Source organism: Podarcis pityusensis (assembly GCF_964106645.2).
Source record: "Podarcis pityusensis genome assembly, chromosome: 3".
NCBI lineage: Eukaryota > Metazoa > Chordata > Lepidosauria > Squamata > Lacertidae > Podarcis > Podarcis pityusensis.
In genome coordinates, this window is record NC_138026.1 from 34,454,650 (window position 1) to 34,478,098 (window position 23,449).

The window sequence follows — 23,449 nt, forward strand, 5'->3', positions numbered from 1 at the left end:
GATATTAGGGAAGCAGCCGATTGCTCTCTAGTATCCTCTTGAGGCAACATGGAGAGAACTGAAAATGCAATTGCCAGAGTGGCAGGCTGGAATCTGGGGGAGAGTAATGAGTGACTATTTAATTCAATCACGGTCTCTGGTATGCTACTAATTACTGAGCTCACGTCTGTAGCAGATAAAGCAAGAGCCTTATGGTTCCCTACTGACAAACTTTGCACAGAGGGAACTGGAACTGTCATTAAGGAGTCTGTGATAAATGAGGTTATATCATACTCATCTTGTGAGAGTGAGACTAGTGTTAAATCTCCTGAACTATCAATCATTGCCCATGGCTCAGTTGTTATGTCGGACGTTATTCTTGTTGCAAACGGACCTGAAAATCCCAACAACTGTGAGGTGGGAATGTCTGCTGAGGAAGTGAGCAAGAAGGCTGCTGAAGACTCACTATTGGTGGTTAATGATCCTAGTCCCGTGCCTTCAAGTGGTATGCTGGACATTAATTTAGCCATGCTAGAGGTTGCAAGAATCCCATGGTTGAGAAAGTCTGTCTTTTGCAGATCTTTAGAGGATAAAAAGTAAGGGGGGCAGTTAGAAGAAAATAAAAAATGAACAACTTTGGCCCTAGGCTGGATCGGCAGCAAATTGCATTGCTACCTGAAAACCATTAATTCTCACCCAGGCACCCCAGAGCAGACAAATACAACTCCGTAAATCATATTCTTAATAAAAGTGTAAGAAAAATTTTAGTGACCTCAAGAGCTGACTAAATGCAAAGCCTCACATTATTCACATGGTGAGAACAGAACAAATAGCATTGCTTGGAAGAGATGTATTAAATTTGCTAAATCAATTTTTTCCCTGAGAATCAATATAAAAAGGATAAATTACAGATCTGTACCATTGAGAATTTGAGGGGCTGCCACGATAAGCTGGAAAAGTTACAAAGATAATTATATTTACAAATTGGGTCGCATTTAATTTGCTTATCTACATCAAGAAGAAATATTACTTAGATTTTTTTTAAAAAGGAAAGAAAAACAGCAAAAAGATCAGGCCAAAAGAGGGAACGAAGCATGCATTTTGAAGTTCGCTATTGAATAGCACAGTGTTTAGAAGAGCTGTAGTTAGTTGAATGAATAGGCTCAGACACATGACACTCAAAATAGGCCACTGCATTTAAGATACTATTCCATTTTTAATGGTTTCCATGCTAGCAGATTCTTTTCCTTTCTGAATTTGAAGCACAAAGGAGTGAGAAAAAAAGTGGAAATGTGCAAAACCCGGAGGAGCTTGTTACAGGCATTCTTATGTATGAAAACATCAAGAGGTTGGGAAAAGATACACACAAGAAAGATACGTGCCAGGGAAAGGAAAGGCAAGTTTCTCAAAGCGCCGTCATCTGCCTTCCAGTCTGAAGAGGATTGCACTAACAGAGGGGGCAGAGACGTATTAGGGAGCATACGAAGTCACACATATTAGCCAAGCTCAAATGAAAAGCTAAACAAGTTGTGGAAAAATGCAATTCTCTATACAGTGTAGGCCAACAGCTGGAGTGGAGAGGGGGATATTGTCCCTGAGTGCTTTTGCACTCAGTCCACCAGGAGTTCTAATAAACAAAGAATGGCATTCAAATTGAGAGAGACAAGACAGGTGCTTAGTTAAAGAGAACAGAATTCAGAGTTTGGGGAGGGGGACCCTGAAAGAATACAGACGAGAAACACAGAATACAGAAGACATTAATCCTTATAAAAATAATTTAAAACTGCACACACTGAAAGGGCAGGGTTGCATGTACAACCTCTCAGTCTTTTATTCATAATACTTGTACTTTCTTACCTGTGGAAGTTTGAAAAATATAAAGGTCAGAAGGCGAGAGGCTTGGATGGGCTGATGCAAGGCCTCTCTGTAATGGCTCACTAGGGGGCACTCCTTCCATTTTGATGATGGTTTGTCCCCTTTGGGGGACTGCAGGTAAACAGGTGATATTGTTTATTCCATCCACACAGAGAAACCCAGCAGGGCAGGTACGTATTAAGCAATCGTCGTAATTAAGCTCACAGCTTCGGCCCTAGAGGAGAAGTTTTTAAAAAGTCATTATGAAGGCCATTTCCATTTCCTTGTCACATTAAATGGTTCAAATTATTGCTTTCTTTTGATTCCGCCTCCCTCCCCCCCCCCCACCCAAAGAGAAAAGAAAGAGATACTGTCTTATTTCAGCTGGGCAGACTGCACTTCCCAAAATTAATTTAAGCCCACTGAGATTTTTCCCTTTATTGATTTCATGACAGAGACCCAGGCTTTTCAATTGCAATTTAATTATGGCATTTTGACTTCCAATCAGTTCAAAGAGCAAACTACCGGTATTAAAATAAAGATTCCATCTCACAGTCCCTATCACATTCTATATCCTAAAACAGTTTTGTTCCCAAGTTGTCTGCCTTTTAAAGTTAACAATATGCTTCTCGGAGATTGAACCAAAGTGATATACAAGGGTGTAAACAAAAAATATGTTCTGATGCTATAATTACTTTATGTTGTACTGTCTGAAAAGTACACAGTTTATTCCACACTTTAACTTGATTTGTGCAGCATGAGGATGCCACATCCTTACAAAGCAGGTTGCAATACAGTGAAATTGAATTATCTCTTGGGGGATCAAGAAATGTGTTGCCTGTCTAAGGAGCCACAGGATGGTGTTTGCTATGGCATGCCGATCTTTCCTTTCTTTCCATTGAGTATGCACTCTTTGCAAAGCCTGCCTACTAGTCACAGCACCATTGCAAGAGTTGCAAATACTATCATGGCTAGGGATGGAATTTTCTGAAAATATCAATATCAACATTGTGCACGCAGATTTATTTTTTTACAATTCCTACCTTGCATCTTGGTCTCGACACACAGTTAGCACTAGACCTGTCTGACCTTTTCTTCTCTCTGTGTTCAAGGTATGTGTGTTTGTGTGCTTCTGCTCAGTTGTGCCTTTATGCAAATAGAAAGACTCCTTCCATTTGTGGAAGAGTCTTTGAACTAGTGAAGGCGTCCAATAATGGAAGAGGAAGGGAGGGGATATTCAGATTTCTCCTCCTCCACGCAGGTTTGTGCCACCTTTCAGAGGGTTCCTCAACCATTCAGATCAGATTGTCTGGAAGGGGCAGAAAGGGAATGCATGGGGGAGCAGGAACAGATAAGTATCTTTTCCCCTCCATCCACTAGTGGAGGGATTTGCTGGGTTAAAAGTCCTTCTACTCATGGAATGGAACAATTGGATTCCACCCATATAGCCCACATGTCCGGTGATATAGTGTTTGGTCCAGAAAACCTTGTGCCAACATGAATATCCTGCTCTGTAAAAGTTCCCCTTCTCCTTGCTTATCTTTTCTCAAAAATAAGTGGCTAATGTCCCCTGAAAGCCCCAGTCTGAAGCTTCAAATGAGAACTATCAGGCAAAATAATTCCAGCCGGCCCTTCCTTTTGTTTTTATTTATCCAAAGCATCTTTTTCTATTAAAAAAGTCCAAGTTGTGTGTTGACAGAGATGAAATAATGCAGTTGTTCAGCTCTTTGAGATTTCAAATTGATGTATTATATAATTAAACTATTGGGGAGTGATACTAAATAAACCACGGACGTAAATCACTTTGATCTTAACCGTTTTCTTCTTCTTCAAACAGCAGTTTTTTCCCTATTCGTGTCTCTCCCCCCACACCCGCAACAGTAGGAAAAGAATGGGATTCATCTGAATAACTGCTTGCATATCTTGGGAGATTTATTGTAAAGCTGACAAATAAATAATGCATATCTACTGAACAGGAAATTTGTTGTGCATTATTAGCCAGAAATCCAAATTCAGCAAGAGCAATCTGCGCAAGGTAACAGGATAAGATCTGGTGCGAGTAGAACAGGCAGGATAAAATCACTACGGCAAAGAAACAGGTTTGTATACATGGACACAATTCCTGGCTCAAGTGTAAAAAAAGGTTAATGAAGTGGGAAGGGTGGATTTAAACAGAGCACCCTTAGGAAACAGAATATTCTGCACCTTGATTGGATTATGGAGGCAGGGTGCTTTCCCCTCTTCTACAGTTGCTTTTTTTTTTTAACAACACAGCCATAGAGTTGTGGTGTCAGGGTGTGTGTGTGTCACAGCTCAAGAGTGACTCAGCAAACCTAAGCAGCACTAGACACTTGACTGGTGCTGTTACAGCCAGTTTATAGCACAAAGGTAATTTTCCATTGGGGATTATATAAACCTAAAACTCCAAATTTAACTTTGACAAACTACATGGAAGAATCCAGATATACCCCTGCCAGGGAAACATTCAGCATCTTCCCATAAATAATAGATAAAGAGGTGGACACCTGTGTGACTGCACCACTTCACACAACAGATGAGGACTCAAAAAGAGCAACACAAGAAGGAGAAGCAGGCAAAATCCTTCTTCCCTGATACTTAGTTTTCCATGCACAGAGAGGACTGTGGGTATGTGCAATCATAACACATCTAGCAAGATTTTCAATAGCATACCACAAATCCAGGTTTGCAGTAACAGGTGTAGCCAAAGCCTGGTTCATTCTGGATGCAAATCCCATGCATGCAGGGATTTGATGCACATTCATTGATATCCTCTTCACAACGGAAGCCTTCCCAGCCTGTTAGAATGAAAAAAGTGTATCTCATTGACCTTTGCTATTGTAAAAACCATGTTAAAAGTCTCTCTCTCTGTGTGTACACATCCAAATCTCTTGATATGTCTCCCCTGCCCCATTCAAACAAAATAGTAAAAAATAAAACACGGACCAAGTGTCCCTATTTTCCAGGTCCCTAGTGTGCATCACCATGCCTGCTTGGTCCTGTGTTGAGCAGGGAGAAGTGAAGGGAGTTTGTACTCACATTTGCCTTCTGCCCCATCTGACTGAGAACCCAAAGTTACAGTGATCCCTGGTCAACGCAGAGGATTCTGCTGGTATTCAAGTGAATGTGAGCAAACAAAACAAAAACTTCAGACCTCTGCTCAACACAGGAAGGTCAAGGACTGGGGAGGCGGGACGGAGGGCAGGGAGGAAGATGTGGGGAGCCTAGGGCCGGCATGTGTAGCTTTATGCTGACTACATGTGGGGAGGTTTCCTGTTCATGCGGAACCTAAACAGCACCAGTAATGTCCTACAAAAAACTCTTGTTTGCTGTATTTTTAGGACTGTATGCAGTCCTAATTTTTTTTTTAAAAAATGCATGTTTCCCTAAGAACAGAAAGCCAAGATAGAAAAAAAAAATACTATAGCATGCACCTCAAATATATCATACATGCAATATGTGAGATATATTTATATAATACACATACACACACCCCCATCTAACTGATTTCAATGGAAGAGTATTAATCATATGTGTCTAAATCTCTCTTCTCTTAATCTTTCCAAGTGCTTAATGCTGGCTCAGTGGTGCCCATTAAGCATCTAGCAACAGGGAGGCAAACTATCAACACTGTCATTTCTAAAGCAGCCACTGGAAGCTCCCATTTTGATCAGAACAGTGACTCTGAAGAAACTGGATCCCCTCCCCTCAATGCTATATTTCCAATCTCAATATCTAAAGCTGCTACAGCCTGCTTTAAGATGAAAATGAAAATGTTGACATATCTCAAAGGAGTCGACTCCTAGGGGCAGTTCCATTCAAATGGTGTGTGTGCACTGCACCAGGTGATCGATTATGTGGGGTGGGGTTTACCTGTCCTCCCCCCAATATTTTATTCAAGTTGGCACCCCTGACATACCTGGTTACAGATTCCTCACATCCCAAGTGTGCTGCATAAATAAGGGTCAATTGCTGCCAATAGGCATACGGCCACGGAAGGCCAGAATCCAAGGAACTGCCTTAGACATGACTTTTGATCTGCAGGTCCCTTGTGCTATTTCAATATGCTATTGAAAGCCCCCCTCAGTTTTGTAAGTTGCTTGCATTACAGCGGTTCAGAAGCCCTTTGAATTGGCAGAACTAATTGTGTGGTTGTTTGCATTCCAGCCAAGCTGAAGACACAAGGAAGTGAAGGGAGAGAGGAAGCACATGATGCCAGGGATGCTCTAAACAAGGGTATTAATCTCTAGGCACATTTTTATTTAGTTGCATTTATTTTCAGAAAGCCACTTCTCCCCCCCCCCCACCTGATGATATGTTTGAGGGCCAGAAGACTGTCTGAAATGATCCCATTAGATGTGTCCAATTCCAAGAACTGTCTTAACTCAAAGTGCAAACAATTTGTTCCACCATTTTCTTTCACAGTAATGTTTAATCATTCTGTTTAAACCATGGCACAATTAACCACTTTAAAATGCAAATTAAAACACCCCATTCAACCTTTGGACTTCAGACAATATTTTAAGTGCATTCAGTGGCTTCCCTTGAAAAGTGTCTATTTTGATCAAGAGGTTACATCAATTTGCACCTCAGAATCACTCTGGAAGCAAGACAATCGCAATGCATTACTTTCTGTTTACAGAAAAGCATTAGCTCCAGACCTTAATTTCCAGTATGTGCTGCTTTATCTTAGTATGTAAAAAAAGAATGTTCTTTGCATTCAAAAGTCCTTTAGGAATTAAATCCTTTATGACATGAAAATGCTTTAATTCAAAATATCATTTCAGTGGTTACCTTCCTGACATCTGCAGAAGTATCCATTAATAAGGTCTTCACAGACGGCGCCATGCTGGCAAGGTGATGAGATGCACTCATTGATGTCTGCTTCACAAAACTGACCAGAGAATCCATCCAGGCATCTAAAGATTTAATAAATTCCATAGTACAATATAAACATAGTGCAGTATAGTACAGTAGGTTTTTTTCTTGAATAAATGTTTTATTTATATATTTTTGACACATTCAATCTTAGTTTAGACTACTTTTTGTTAGATAACCACCACCTATGATGTTATTTGTACATTCACATTGTTCATCCTAGAGAGGACCAACCTTGGCCCAGAAACCACTCTTATGGGCTGCCAAGTTGCACTGAGGAAAACCTCTTCCTCTTTCATGACCACATGACACTTGCTTTTAAGATCCATTTCAGTCTACTTTACAACACAGCATTGTGGCAGAAAACAATCTGACGGCCTACACAAATTATTGTAACCTATGGGTTGATGGGGTGTTGTTGTTTTTTTGCTGGACTATTGATTTTGTGGGACTTCTCAACCGCATTCCATGTTTTCAGGCATCAAGTGCTTCTGGGATATCTTGATGGATTCAGGGCATCACTTTGTGATGGTTCCACTTCCGTGAGATGAGATAGGGTATGTTCAGTAGGCAGAGATCATGGCCAGGTGGCCCACACATGAGGCAGGCAGAGGCAGCTTCCTCAGGCGGCAGAACCCCAAGAGGAGGCACCTTCACAGGAACCCTGCCCACTGAGATCTCATGGTATCTTCAAGTTGTTTGTGTATCGGTGGTATCTTCTCTTCTACAGCAGTTGCTATATCCTTTGCCTCTTCAGCTGTTTTTCGTGTCGAGGTAGATTCCTGTAGTAATTTCTGAATAGTTTCTGTGTTGGTATTTACCTTCTGTCCCAAATTATTAATACTTGTGGTATTTTGGTCAATTTTGCCCGATGCTTCGGCTACTTGTTTACTTTCCCCCCCAAAGATTCGTTAATTTTACCAAGTGCCTGAGCCAAAGCAACTTGAAGATCACAGGTCAATATTGTCTATGATTGAGCTGAAGGAGAAGCAAACCAATTTAAGAATCAGGGCTGTACCTGAACTTGAGAAAGACAACTTGATTGATTTTCTTACGCAGGAATTTGCAGACTTTTGGAACCCAGATTTGGAGAAGGACAACTTCAAGATAGTGAGTGCTTTTAGGCTTGGAAGAGGAGGGAAGAAGAACAGGGTGAGAGACTGTTTGATCACCCTCCAAACAAAAGAGGGGAGAGACAAAATCTTGAGTCTGCATTTCCAGAAGACTTTGGAAATTCATCAGTCAAAAGTAGAGATATTTAAGGACATTCCGAAATATCTTTTGGACCTTAGGTCCAACTATAGAGATTTGGTCGCCCTGTTGAGAAGCAACAGAATCATTTTTAGGTGGGAATTCCCCCAAGGCCTATCCTTTAGTTACAAAGGGAAGAAGATAAAAATAAGATCAGAGGACGACAAAGATAGATTTTGGAGAGACCACGGAGAAGACTTGCAGAAGGAAGCTGCAGAAGAGTTAAGAGCACTAGTAAGTGAAACTTTAGACATACCAAGATTACCTCCTGAACTAAAAGACCGCCTGGAGAAGGTGATACCACCGACAGATCAGGAACAGGCACTGGGTGCAGTTGGAGGAGAAGCAAAGTAACTACATCATGGCTCTGCAACTATTAAGCTGGAATTGTAATGGTTTGAACTCCCCTCAGAAAAGGAAATCTGTGTTTCATTTATTAAAAAAGGAACAATTGGACTTGATTTGTTTACAGGAAACACATGTAACAAGGCTACACAGGAAAGTACTGATTAATAAAAGACTGGGTCAGGAGTTTATTTCTTCGGACAAGGTTAAAAAAAGAGGGGTAGTGATTTATGCAAAGGAGAGACTATTACCGAAATTTATCTTTAAAGATGACCAAGGAAGATTCGTGGCAATTGAAATTCAAACACAAGGAGAGAAATTTTTGATAGTAGGAGTTTATGCACCAAATGAGGGGAAATCTGAATTTTTCAAAAAGTTGCATGAGACCTTGATGGACTATTTGGACTATAATGTGATTTTGATGGGAGACATGAATGGAGTGGTATCTACACATATGGATAAGGCACAAAGACAGGTAGTCACTAAGGACGGCAGATTACCGAAAACTTTTTTTGAGATGACAGACAACTTGGACTTAGTTGATATTTGGAGAACAAAGAATCCCTTGACCAGAGAGGGAACCTTCTTCTCTGAAGCCAAACTGACATGGACAAGAATTGACCAAATATGGGTAACTAGAGGAATGGCACCAAAGAAAAGAAAAGTGGAAATCTGCCCAAAAACCTGCTCCGACCATAATGCTGTAAAGATGGAGATGAAGCTAACACCAACTGGTTCCTTCAGATGGAGGATGAATGACACCTTATTCAGAGATGAAGAAGTGTATAAAAAGGCCCAAAAAACCTTGAGAGACTATTTTGAGATAAATATGAACACCAATGTGGAAAAAAGAGTAATCTGGGACGCTAGCAAAGCTGTTATGAGAGGGTTCTTGATACAACAGAACGCATTAAAGAAGAGAATTCAAAATGAGAAGAAGGATAAAATTTTGGAGAAAATAAAAGAAGGTGAAAAGAAATTGAGAACAAAACCTAAGTTGCAAGAGATTTTGAGAGAAATAAAATTATATCAAGTACAATATATGAAAATGATCAATCAGGAGATAGAATGGAAAATTAAACAAATGAGACAAAAAACATTTGAGTCGGCTAATAAATGTGGGAAATTGTTGGCTTGGCAAATGAAAAAAAGACAAAAATTAAATACAGTTACAAATTTAGAAGTGGAATGAAGGAATATACAGAACCCAGCCGAGATTAGAAATTGTTTCCAGAGGTACTTCAAACAACTATATACACAAGGACCACAGAAAGAAATTGATCTAGATCGATTTTTGAAAACAAATGGATTACAAAAAATCTCTCAGGAAAGTAAATCAATGTTGAACTATAAAATAACTGAACAGGAGATAGAAGGTGCCATTCAGAATATGCAACTAGGTAAATCTCCGGGACCGGATGGACTGACCTCTAAATATTACAGATCCTTAAAAGAATGGTTGGTACAACCTTTGAAGGAAGTCTGTAACAAAATAATGGATGGGAAAAGGGCACCAGAGTCGTGGAAAGAAGCGTATATTACACTTGTACCAAAAACAGAGACTGAAAAGACACAACTTAAGAACTACCGTCCCATCTCATTGCTTAATGTGGATTATAAAATTTTTGCAGACATTCTGGCTAAAAGACTAAAAAAAGTGTTAGTGGAAGAGATTCATAAAGACCAAGCAGGCTTTCTCCCGGGTAGACACTTATCGGATAATGTGAGAAACATAATTAACATTTTAGAAAAATTACAAGTGAACATAAATACTAAAGCAGTTTTGATATTTGTGGACGCGGAGAAAGCTTTTGACAATATTTCCTGGAGCTTTATGAAGAAGAACCTACAGGGGATGGGGGTAGGCCAAGGCTTTGAAAACGGTATAAGTGCAATTTATTCAGAACAAAAGGCTAAACTAATTGTAAATAAGGTGGTGATGGAAGAATTTAAGATAGAAAAAGGGACACGACAAGGTTGCCCAATCTCCCCATTGCTTTTTATATCGGTCCTGGAGGTTTTGCTGAATATGATTAGAAGGGACCAGTTGGTTAAAGGTATACAAGTCGGAGCCAAACAGTACAAATTGAGAGCATTTGCAGATGACTTAGTATTGACGTTACAGGAGCCAGAATCTAGTACCAAAAGGGTTTTAGAACTGATTCAAGAATTTGGTCAGGTTGCAGGATTCAAACTGAATAAGTTAAAAACCAAGGTTTTAGAGAAAAATTTAACACCGATTGAGAGAGAGAGAGGTTTCAGAATGAGACAGGCTTAACAGTGGTTAAGAAAGTGAAATACCTGGGGATTAGCATGACAGCAAAAAATGGGAATTTATTTAAAGACAAGTATGAAAAATGCTGGGCCGAAGTGAAAAAAGATTTAGAAATTTGGTCAAATTTGAAGCTTTCCCTGCTGGGTCGTATTGCTGCGATAAAAATGAATGTATTGCCTAGAATGTTGTTTTTGTTTCAAACATTGCAAATTGTGGACAAAATGGACTGTTTCAAGAAGTGGCAGAGAGATATTTCTGGGAGATGATTTATAATGAAATGAAAAGGGTATTTAAATATACCTTCTTGAAGAAACCAGAGGCCTTTCTCCTGGGCATAGTGGGCCAATTGGTGTTAAAGAAGGATAGAACTTTCTTTATGTATGCCACAACAGTAGCAAGAATACTTATTGCAAAGTATTGGAAGACACAAGAACTACCCACTCTGGAAGAATGGCAGATGAAGGTGATGGACTACATGGAATTGGCGGAAATGACTGGCAGAATCCGAGACCAGGGAGAAGAGTTGGTGGAAGAAGATTGGAAGAAATTTAAAGACTATCTACAGAAATATTGCAAAATTAATGAATGATGTTTAAATGAAGTTAGGTGGTTTAAGCGGTAATGCTATAAAGGTGTATGTAAAAATGGATTGATAACAGGTGAAAATTTAAAGTTATAGTATATTAAGTTAAAGGATTAAGAGAAAATAAAGAGGGAAAGAAATTGCTGAATTAACTAATTGAATTGGAATACAAAAAAGGGAGGTACGAGGAGGTCAGGGAAACAAGGATATGAATGTAAGGCATGGAAAGATTGATCTATTTTTTTTAAGTGTTTTTTATTCTTTTATTCTGTATTTTGTATTTTGTATTTTTCTTGTATTTTTATTTCTGCCTTTTGTTTTTGCTTTTCTTGTTTTTTATGTAACTCTTTTTTCTGAAATTTTAATAAATATCATTTTTTTTAAAAAAGAGATCTCATGGTATCTTGTTGTAGCCCACCATTGCTGTTTTGTGGGTACTGTGGCATGATCCAGGTAAAGGAGGCTTGGGGGGCAGGGCTTTGGCAACAGCGGGGCAGCACCTTCCTATTTCACCTCAGATGGCAAAACGGGATTGGGCTGCCCCTGCCAGAAATGCCATTGCTTCTGCTTCTTCCCAGGAGATGTGCTGTGTGGGGCTCACCAGATTGCACTGTCCAACTCACAGTGTTTAATATTTATATGAAACTTGGAAAAACCATCCATTTATTTGCAGTGAGATGCCATAAGAATCCCTCTGATCTTTCTTTTTTCAGCAAATCCAGGTACACTCACAGTTGGAGGTTCTAAAGGGCAGTGCCTGGTGTCCAATATAAGAGGTAGGTAGGAATTCAGCTTCCGAGTATATTTGCTTTGGAACACTGCCAGATGAAATTGCCGCTCTAACAGTTGCATTGCCAGTGAGTTCAGAATGATCATTAAAAAATGAAAGGAAATGCAAGTGTGCATTTAATTGACCTTAGCATGTACTATAGCAAGAACACTCCTGCCAGAGTAGTTGAAGAAGGTCGGTGATTCAAAGTACAGGCATCTTTGAAGAAATCCCACAAAACAGCAGATTTAACAGGGAACACGGCGACAGATTTTAAGTTTATTTCCAAAGTCTTTTTTTAGTCAATAATGTGCTTGTAACATAAGTTTGCATCTCTACTGATAAAACACCAACCTGAAAGCTATAGATCTTATGGCCATAGCCGTTATTTGCTCCCCAAATCAGGCTGAGAATGAAAGCAAAGAGTCTCTTCCCCAGCTGTAGGGCAGCTTCATATGTTCATATATCCAGAGGTTATCGACAAAGCTTACCTGTCTTCTGGTTGAACAACTCCCTTCAGTCTTATATTGGGCCTGCGACTCTCCAAATGTCAAACTACCTCCCCCCGATCCAATTCTAATCCATATCCTGCTGTAGCCCATTGTTCTTTGTCTCTGTTTCTCACCTGTACCCTTTTCTCATCTCCTTTCATCTCTCTGGTGACATTTCACAGCTTATGAATAATTTGTATAACTGCCAGGTTGAAGGCTACCATCTCAAAAACACTCTTCCTCAAACGCGGAGTTTGCTGAGGTTATTCAGGAGCAATTAACAGCAATTGAAGTTATTGAGACCACGCCTGCACCAAAATGTTTACCTGTTTTCTAGGCACGTTCTGTCTAGATAAATGGGCAGGGACCTATTACTACATTTGCTTGGGATTCCTATTTGTCTGAATGCATCTTAATCCTCAAGAGTAAGAAAATGGTTGGAAGAATATTTTTTCTCCCTCTAATAATTAGGGCTCCGAAGAGAGTAACAAATCAAAATGAAAGACGTTGCTTCCGAGTTCCCGTGAAATAAGATAGCCCAGTGAAAAGTTCTTTTGACATTCGTCCTGATTTCCTCCCCATTCAAATCTGCATTTTCTGTGCAGAATAAATCTTGCTAACTACTCCACTCTAACAGGCCAGTTCTGTCACTGGAAATTTATATTGGGGTGGCTATACATTATTAACAAGCTATGAAAAGTCACAGGCAAAATGTCATGGCAGCTGAGATATAGCAGCACCTTGGGATTCATATTGCAAACAGTTTAGTTTTAATCATCTTGGACCACGAGGTGCCTTGACATTTGAGGGGCAACTTTTTCCTTTTTAACTTCAACTGGAGTCAGACCTCTATTATCTCAGCCATAATTTTCAGCCTCGGCAGTGATAGAATGTTTTACCTCCTAAATTAAAAATGTGGGAAAAAAATCGATCTATCACAGACCTTATCGTTCGTTTAATCAATGCTCACATGCAGGCTTAAAGAAGTAGAGCAAGGTTAGCTGATAATTCTAGCACCTGCAGGACAATTCAGTGCAATGTGTGACCACTATTACATGAATGCCACTGGCTGAACTATACTAAAGAGAGAGGGCAAATCTTGATTCATTTCTTATTAGAGGAGGGGGAAATGTGGGTGCGCTGAGAGTGATACTGCAATCCCATCCTACAATCACCTCTGTTATATCACCAAATATAAATCTAGTGTGCCAAATTAATGTACAAATATAATCACATTTTTCTAATAAGAAGCATTTTCTTCTTCTTCATTTTTTGCAGTTCAGAGGCATGACACAGCTGGTAGAAATCCACCATGCCGGTCCGGCTATTCAAAGGGATCACATTAACTATCTGAGCCACATTCAGTGCAAAGTGTGACCATTATTATATGAAGGCCACTGGCTGAACTACACCAAAGAGAGAGAACAAATCTTGATGTATTTCTTTTTAAAAGGGGGAGGGGAGTAGACTTCATAATTGAGAGTGATACTGCAATCCCATCCTATGAACACTTCCATTATATCACCAAAGTATCAAGCTATAGTGCTAAATTAATGTACAAATATAACAATCTTTTGCGCGCGCGCGCACACACACACACACACACACACACACACAAAACAGCAGTACAGAGACAAGTTGTAGCTGGTAGAAATAGGTTGGCTGTTCAAAGAATTGCACTACTAGCAGGCAAAATAAATGAAACAAGTGCTTTTTCCTTAGCTAAATAATAAAAAGGAGCATTGTTCTCGAATATAAAAATGCAGTAGATGTTTGAAATCCCAGCTCCATCAAACATGCATCTGACAAGCTGAAAGCTCTTTCATGCTTTCAGCAGTTTCACGGAAATGTTTCAAGTCTGGGGTTTTCTTTCAGTGCTTTTGATTTCTTTCAAACCTGCCTAATTTTTTTTGTTACCTTTTTATTCTCTTATTATTCTTTATATCCAGCCACAGACTAATTGCCAACTTCCTTTTAATATAGAAATCAGATTGTGAGCTCCATTATAAAGGAGTAGTCCTTTTATCAGGATGTACAAAGCTTTCCATATTGCAAGGAACCTCAAAGACTTAGTCTAATAGCATCTCGCGCAAGGAATTTAAGCCTGTTGTCTGTTGCTTCCATTCCATGCCTGCTTTGCAAGATTATTGCATATATTCTTATATATATTTACAGGGCATGTTACTTCCCATTGCAATTCTACTGAGTGGTTCAAAAAAGAGGCAATTGGGTCTTCTGAACAATCCCTGGTACATGGTGCAAGATTATGTGAATTCATTCACGACGTTTTCCATTACCATTTGCTTCCAACAGAACATACACTAGAAGGGCAAGTATCTGCCCCAAGTATTTATTCTAACGACACTCTTAAAATGATAATCATCACAATAAAATTGTCCTTTGAAGTACAAGGAGCTGAGGAGATCTAATTCTCAAAGTACAACCCTGAAACATGGCCAATAATTTGACACGTTATATAAGGTTGACATTTGGGGAAATGTAAACCTTAGCCTGCTGCCAGCCTTCACCTTCTCAGCCAAATGAACCAAGTGGAAGGATGCCTGGGAGCTTGCTGACAATTTGAAGAAAAAAAAAGATTATGTGAAGTGCTTTCCTTAGGGTTCTTACCCTTAACTTCACAACTTGTGCTGGTTTCTAACAGCCTGGGTTCCTCTCTCCCACGCTTAAGTCCCAATTTCTGTATTGACATGCTAGGTTGATGTTAATATGCAGTGTAATTTTATCATAGTTCTCATAATTACTGCCATTCACTAAAGCAAAGGACTAATCAATCACATCTTAATTACAGTCAAAGACCAGCATAACAATGGACTAAGGAAGAGGTTTGGTTGACAAGAGATCTTAGGATAACCCCCTATAGCTGGTGAGCCACCAAGGAAAACACAGCTTGGTGTCCATGTATTGTGGCTTATGGAATACTTGAAAACTCTCTTTTTTGTACAATCCACAGCAGGAAGCAGCAGTACAAGATTAATCAAGCCCCAGGCAGACCAGAATCCATTACTTGGTTGACTTGGATGCCATATGATGTGATTTACGCAACAGTTTCCTAAGATGTCGAGGGAGATTCCCTAAGATTTCCAATGAGAGGCTTCTACATGCTTCCAAAGGAGTATAAATATGCCTTGAAAAGTCGAATGATCATTTGGAATTAGCAATTCTATGAGATCTCAACACAAACTGAGATGATAGAAATATCACAGATGTTTTATTGGACAATATCTCATGCCCTGAATAAGAAGACACTGAACAGATCCAGGTGACTTCAATAGGGTATTTTACTAGTGCAGTTGCCCAAAGTTTCTCTGCTAACCCATGTGGTGTGTGACTATACTTCAAGGGGATATGTCACCAGTGTGCACAGTGGAGGAGAGAGCCAACTATGTGGACAGCCATCTATATTCGCCAGGGGGAAACTGCTCTTTAGTGCTCAACTGGAGCAAACGACAATCAGGTTTTCTGTGGACTGCAGTTTGTTCCAACTTAGAACTGAAGAGCAGATTTTCCCTGGAAAAGGAGTGGGGCAAGGAGAAAACTGCTTGGACCCATGCTTTCTAAGCATGGGAGAAGCAGAAGTGTGGACGAGCCCTTACTCTGTATGCCCCAGTAGAAATAGCAAGTCCACACACACTTCCTCCCCTGAACTGAAGTGAGAAAACCTGTGAGCAAGCCTTTAAATCATTTCTTGACTATGTGAAATAGGTAGCAGAAGCAGCAGCAGCAAGGTATCCCAAATGCAAAAATAATGCAGGTGATCACCTGGACTGGATTCATACCATAATGGTCACATTTTATCCTGTTGAAATAAGTAGGAATAAAGTTAGTGATGCTCCAACCCAATATTTTCATTCATGCCAATGAAGTGCAGTAGTGTGTGTCAGAGTATATTATACATTGTCACAGAAGATGATATGCTATCGCTCTCAGAGAAACCATTTGGGAGCACAGTATTGTCTTGTGTTGGCCCTGATCACCAAACATCTTATATTTGGGGACTCATGAGGACCAATATATTTTCTAGCATCAAATTCTTATTGTCTTCACAAATCCCGCTCTCTCCACACACAATTTCTATTGCTCCTGTATCCCTTTCTTTATTGTTGTCATGCAATCCTTAGTTTATGAAAGTGTTTGATTAGGCTTTCAAGTATCGCCTTTTTTCCAGACAAATAAAAACACACTTGCTCTTTTTTATTCAATAAAAAGCTTACTTTTTGTCTCAGTAGTCTGAAACAGCAGTGTCATCTATCTTTGTTCCTTCTGAAAGCCTTCTGTAATTAATTCCCACCAAGTATTAACTCAGATGAACTACAAACATCCCCTCCACTGGGTAAAATACCAATTCCTTTGCAGGGGAAGAATCTACCTTGAAGGGAGGTATGGAAGGCTTCCTTCATGTCTGCAAACTTATAAAACTGAAATCCATGTTTACTCTTCAAAGAACCAACTTTTCAGAGGTTCCAGTTGCTCCCATTTGAATTTTATGCCTGGTTTTGAATACTTCAGTCTCTCTCACTTCTCCCCCCATGAAGAACATTAACTAGTGTTTTGGACAGAAAAATTCTAGGCTTTATTCATATGAAACTTTTTCTATGGACTTCGGATAGGGTTGGCATTCAAAGAATCAGAGATGGTAAACAAATCTGGTGTTAAGTTGACTGAAATAAATCCAATACTGAATGTAACACCATCTTTAATTATTTATTTAACTCACGCTGTTTAACTCATACAGCTGAGTTATAGGAAATGAGTTAACTAATTTGTTTAGGTATTAAGAGACCTTTTAAAATACAGTGGTACCTCGGGTTAAGAACTTAATTCGTTCTGGAGGTCTGTTCTTAACCTGAAACTGTTCTTAACCTGAAGCACCACTTTAGCTAATGGGGCTTCCTGCTGCCACCGCGCTGCCACTGCTCGATTTCTCTTCTCATCCTGAAGCAAAGTTCTTAACCCAAGGTACTATTTCTGGGTTAGCGGAGTCTGTAACCTGAAGCCTCTGTAACCTGAAGCGTCTGTAACCTGAGGTACCACTGTATTGTGAGTTAAAAGCTCACTGTGGTTAATTATTATATCTGTATAGGAACTGTAGCATTGTGATTTGATGTTAAGATAAAAAAAGTTGAGGCCATGTTACTGTGTTTTGGTCTTGCAGCTCCTACTGCTGTCTGTCTACAAGTTTTTTAATTTTCTTTTTAAAAGAGAAAAATCACTGGAGGGGAAAAAAACGAAACCCAGCTACTACCCAATTTTCTCCCACCAGTTTAAAATAATCCTGGATTATTTTAAATAGCACGAATTCCGAAATAATGAGAACTAAGAAAACACAACATTGTGGTATGCAGAGGCTCTTTCCACCGTCACGTGGCAGGGATATATACTTGATGTGATCCTAACTGACATAAATGCAGAGGCAATCAGAGGTAATAATTCATAACTCATTAATCTTGATATTTGTTACTAGGCCTAACACTGTACGTCTCACATCAGTGCCTTAAAGCACATTTGACAAACAATGCATGTCATTAATCAACATTAGAAAACAAGTTACAGCTGAATAAATACAAACATCTGCCTCCCCTTCCCCCAAAAGTTTTGCTTTGTTTTGTCAGTTTTAATGGGCACTCTAGCAATTGGCACAGGAGTAAAAACCCAGTTGGCATAATTATCAGCAGTTATTTTCAGAGATCCTTTCCCCTCTTTTATCATTGCCAAAAAGAAAAGCCTGCCTGGAAAGGGAAGCTATTTTTTTCTGTGAGGAAAAACCCCTTGACTGGGTGGCATTTCTGACTTGTGCAGTCAGAATGTAAAAGTTGCATAGCTGGCTAAGAACTCCCAGTTAATATTTAGAACCTACTTCCACTGGCAGCAGGAAACAATCCATCTGTGTCACTGCTCAGAAAATAACAGCAACAAAAGTTCTTGTGAAAGACTTGACCTTTGAGACAGAGGGGCAGTTTGCATGCTTTGTAGCAAACTGATCCTCTGGTGTCTCCATAGATCAAGGATGCAGAACCCTACTAGCCTGGTGGGCTGGATTGTTATCTCCCTCACCCCACCCAGGTCCAGTTTGACAGGGGGTTGGAGCTGCTCACCTGTCAATCACCCAACATCATAGGGGTGTTCAAAAGCCCCTTTCAAAGCACCATTTTGTGCAGTGCTTTCAACGCTGATTGTCAGCTCTTTGGATGATTGTTGGATCTTCAGAACCCCCACTGATAATTCAGGCTAAGGTAGAGAACTCTAAGTGGGACTTCTGCAGATGTCTTGAGACTCCCCTCTCAAAACATCACGCTGCCCTGCATTTTGAAATGGACTTTGCAAGCACCACCAATCAAATGACAGCTACTTCCTACAAATACCCTTTTCACCAAGCCCTTCCCTTACCTGCCTCACACCTGACATTATGCACAATGCCAGGGATGAAGCAGGTGGATGTGACTTGGGTGAAATGGCCTTGTGGAAAAGTCTAATTAGGCCTACAGGCCAGAGGATTCCCCAACCCACCCCTAGCAGTAGATGGTCCATGTTGTGAATTTTTCTACTTATCAAAACTTCCCTACCAAATAAAGCTGACACTATTGTGATTTGCCTCTGAATGATTTGTTGTCCATGCAACATGCTCTGAGATATATATATATATATATATATATATATATATATATATTTACTGCTCTTCTTGGTGTTTATCTTTATTTTCTCTTATTAAGTTAGTGTTTTAGTAATTTTACGATTGAAGCTGGGATGCCTTTTTGATAATAATAAAGTGCAGACTATAAATATTTTAAATGCATGCCGCAAATACACATTCACACACACACTGCATGCAAAAGCTCCAGCACTTGTTAGCTCTGTGGTAAAAAAAGAGAGGAAAAAGTCTGAATCTAGCTTTTCTTATAAGCTAATAGAAGTCAAACTGAATACATATCATTTTGCACATTCCTCTTCCACATTCCAATAAAGCCTGTGTTGCTATCTACTTGAATGACAAGTATGACAAATTGCCATGGAGAAACTTGTAAATAGCAAGTCGTAATTCTTACTGAAATCTATACTATTTCACATTGATGACAGGCTCTCCAGTGTAATTTTCCAGCATAATCATTTATGAATTATCAGTTATTAGCATAAGGAGAGCTTCTGATGACATTTTCATTGTTTTTCCTTTTCCAGCAATTCATCAAAAGGATTTTTTTTGTTTTGATTTTGTAAATATGCTTTGGTTTGACGTTGCATTAGCCTATATTTCAGTTGAACTAAACCCAGCAAACTTCATTACAACACTGGTGTTTGAATGATCATTCAGCAGTAAGTACCTCAAGAATGTCTATGCATAAATTATAGGTCAACCTACTTATAATCCATCACCAAGCGGTGAAGCAGGCAGTGGTTTTAGACATCATGGTGAAGCCAGGTAAGCAGATATACAACAACCAACTATCTAGTTGTCCTTTGCACAATTGGTGTCATTGAGGGGCAGTTAAGGGCACCCGCAAGACGATTTGAACAATGCAAGAATTCTCCTGTGCCTTAGGTAACAATGTATTTGTTACGGGCCGTTGCACACACTTGCTTGAGCGAGTTCTCCATGGTGTGAAGGCATGTGTCTATTTGAGCACTCTACTCATGCCTGCAGTACAACATAGGCTTCTGAACTGAAGCAGCTTCAGTAGTCCTGGTGGAATATATATTACATATATATTCCTAGAAGTTGATGGAGGCAACTCCTGCCTCCTGGTATGCTTGGACCTTTGGTGTGTAGCTTTTTGTACAGCGGATCATGTCAATCTGTCAACCCCAGCGTGAACTGCTAGCAATGAGTGTCAGGTCTGGGTCTTGAGTGCTTCTGTTCGTTCTTTCTTTTCCAGAACACACTCAAAAGTTCACTGTCAATGGCATGCCCTTGGTTGTTTTGAGGGTTCTACTACACAAGCCTCAGCTCAGCCCAGACTTTTCAAATCTCTCTGAGCCTTGGAGCTTTGAAGAAGAGGTGATCAGATCTTCCTCATTCCATTCTGTTACTTTTGGGGAGTTTTTTTTCACATCCAAGTATTCTGCCTGACAACCTTCACTGATCTTCTGGAGTGTTGTTGGTTGTTGATTTTTTAGTTCTAAAGGAATTAAGATTTTGATGTGCAATATCCCTCTACACTAAGTAAAACAAAGTAGTTAGACCAGGCTACATAATCTGTGATATACCACTTTTATGGCACCCACAAGGGCCTACAGAAATGTCTTGCTTGTACTACCTGGCTGGAACTGCAAGAAGATGATTGACAAAAATGGAACAGTAATCAGGGGCATGATTTGCAATGGACAGCCAACTGCACTCATGTTCAGGTACACATCACATGAAGAAGAATTGCCATCATATATCCTGGCATTTATCCTAAGTTTAAAAGGCTATAATGTAACTGAAATGTATTATAAATTTCAGCAGAACTGTTATCCATATAATGGGGTTTAGGAGAGCTATGTTATATTAAGGGATGAATGAATGAATGAATTTATCTATCTATCATCTATCTATCTATTTCTAGTCTGCTCCTCTTTCACATGTGTTCACTCATAAGGCCATCACATTCCATTTCTGCATTTTAAAAAATCTGCAGCATTTTTCCCCCATTTAAACACGTATTTCAAATGTATTTCCCCCCAAACAACATCCATGCATTATTTGAGCCAAAAACTGTGATGTTCAAAAGCTGGTGGATAACTAATTAATCATCTATACATTAGTCCAACAGGTACAGATAATGTCAGTTGCACTGGAATTCACTAATATAAAATTCCTCAAGCATCTCTACTTATATTCCAGTCCCAGATACATTTACTTGGAAGAAAGAGGAGCTGATTTCAAATGAATTTACTTCCAAGTAAGTATGCTAAGGATTAAGTCACCTTTAACATGGTTATACTGCTCAGAAAGATGAAACATACTCTGCAAGAGTAGGTCAAACTATTTCCCTTATAACTGAGCAGGAAAAAGAGCAAATTGCTAACGTCAAAACACATGGAAATTTACAATTTATTTTTTTAAAAAAAACTAGAGTAATTGTTAGCCTCCAAATACAAGTATATGTGAAGTTAAATGTCATGCCCTAAATATCCTGGAATATGAAATGTTATCCTGAAGCATATCATAAAGACTCATAAACTCAGGGCGGGCACTGGTGGTGGGGAGATAGTGATATTATTTTAAGTACCTTTTGCAGATAACCCATGAAAAAGAATCCCAGGCAGCAAAGCATTGCAGTGACTGGAGATATATAGAAGTCTGAATATCATCAAGTGGTTCTGAGACTGAAACTGATTCAATTGAGATAAACATTATGGAGTGTGATACTTTACTCGAAATCTGTGATCGTGCCAGCCAGTGCCCAAGACCAGCTCTTTCAAAGGAAAACAAGTTATCCATTCAACCTTGGATTAGGGAACTGCAAATAAGGATTAAAAAAGGGGTGGGGGAGAGAGAGAGCACATTGAACTTCAGTTGACTCAATGAGCTTTTCTGTGAACTGATCTTTAAAAAGCATGAAAATGTAGAGAGGGCATCATTTCAAATGCCTTATCTTTAATAACGAGTGTCAATGGTTCCTTTGAGGGTGACAGGCAAAAGATCAGCCCTTCAACAGGGAGAGATATCAAAAACTTCTTCTAAAGTGTTTCATCAGGTATCTTAGCCTATGTGCAAGATACTGCTCTGTAGATATTCTGTAAAGGTTGGCTTGGCGCTCCCCAGGAAAAAACCCCACACCATTCAATCAGATTAATTCTTCAGAAAGAATGAATTTATATTTGAAGGCTGTATCTTCAGATTGGTGTGCAGACAAGTATAACACATACAGACTTTATAGGAGTACGCTCCCACAGACACAAACACATAAATATTGTGGGGTTGAGGTTGTCCTTCAAGAATTATTTAAAGGTGAACAGAGACTTACAACTACTCTCTGTGTAAATAAATATGTAAATTTAGCAGCTAACATGCATAACAACCAGCCATTGTGCACATTCTCCAGGCCTCAAGAGAATGTGTATGTAATCCTTCCATGAAAAAGAGAGAGTTATGTACATTTTCCAGTCAATATACATACAGTGGTACCTCAGGTTAAGAACTTAATTCATTCTGGAGGTCCGTTCTTAACCTGAAACTGTTCTTAACTTGAAGCACCACTTTAGCTAATGGGGCCTCCCGCTGCCGCTGTGCTATTTCTGTTTTCATCCTGAAGCAAAGTTCTTAACCCGAGGTACTATTTCTGGGTTAGCGGAGTCTGTAACCTGAAGCGTCTGTAACCCGAGGTACCACTGTACTCTCTAAAAGGCCTTGGGGAATGTGCACATCTTGTCTGAATTTTGTACATTCTCCAACTGTTATGCATAACCCCCAACAGGCCTTGAGAAATATGAATCTCTCTGGTACCCCATATGACTCTTATGCAAATGCCCTAAACTGTATGTGTTAATGTGGCTAATGTGTGCAACAACTGTCCATTGTGCATGTCCACCAGTTCTCATGGAGAATGTGCACATAACCCTTGCATGAAGATGGAATTGTGCACATTTCGCAGCCAATATACACCATCTCCAAAGAGCCTTGAGGAATGTGCATATACTGACTATGTTTTATATATTATTCAGCCACTGGGCATAATCTTCAAGGGGCTTTGGGGAATGTGCATCGTTCAACTGAATTCTGTACATTCTTTGGCTAATAAACGTAAGGCTCAACAGGCTTATGGGATTGTGCACATCTGTACTGCATTTTGTACATTCCCCAGCTAATATACACATTCTTCAATCTTTATACATAATCTCCTAGGAACTTTCCTTTTTTAAAATCTAAGTTCAGGAGTATGCAATCTATGCCTGCACTCCCCAGCAGTGTGAAGTATCTCTCTGGTCCCAAGTACTACCGTTTATTGCCCCACCCACCGCTGGCAGATTAGCTTCAAGAGAACTCATTGCTGTAATGGTCTGACCCAAAT

The 23,449-nt window shown here is 39.6% G+C and overlaps 1 protein-coding gene across 3 annotated transcripts in view; it reads right to left on the minus strand.

Annotated features, from left to right (window-relative positions):
* Positions 1-23,449, minus strand: part of EYS (eyes shut homolog) — a 500,175-nt gene that overhangs the window by 284,017 nt on the left and 192,709 nt on the right. For all 3 annotated transcript variants that reach the window (XM_080997889.1, XM_080997888.1, XM_080997887.1), the window contains 3 exons: positions 6,646-6,770; positions 4,525-4,649; positions 1,837-2,068 (listed from right to left, as the gene is read on the minus strand). In XM_080997889.1, the coding sequence (XP_080854015.1) occupies positions 1,837-2,068; positions 4,525-4,649; positions 6,646-6,770 (482 nt within the window). The remainder of the gene's footprint in view (positions 1-1,836; positions 2,069-4,524; positions 4,650-6,645; positions 6,771-23,449) is intronic.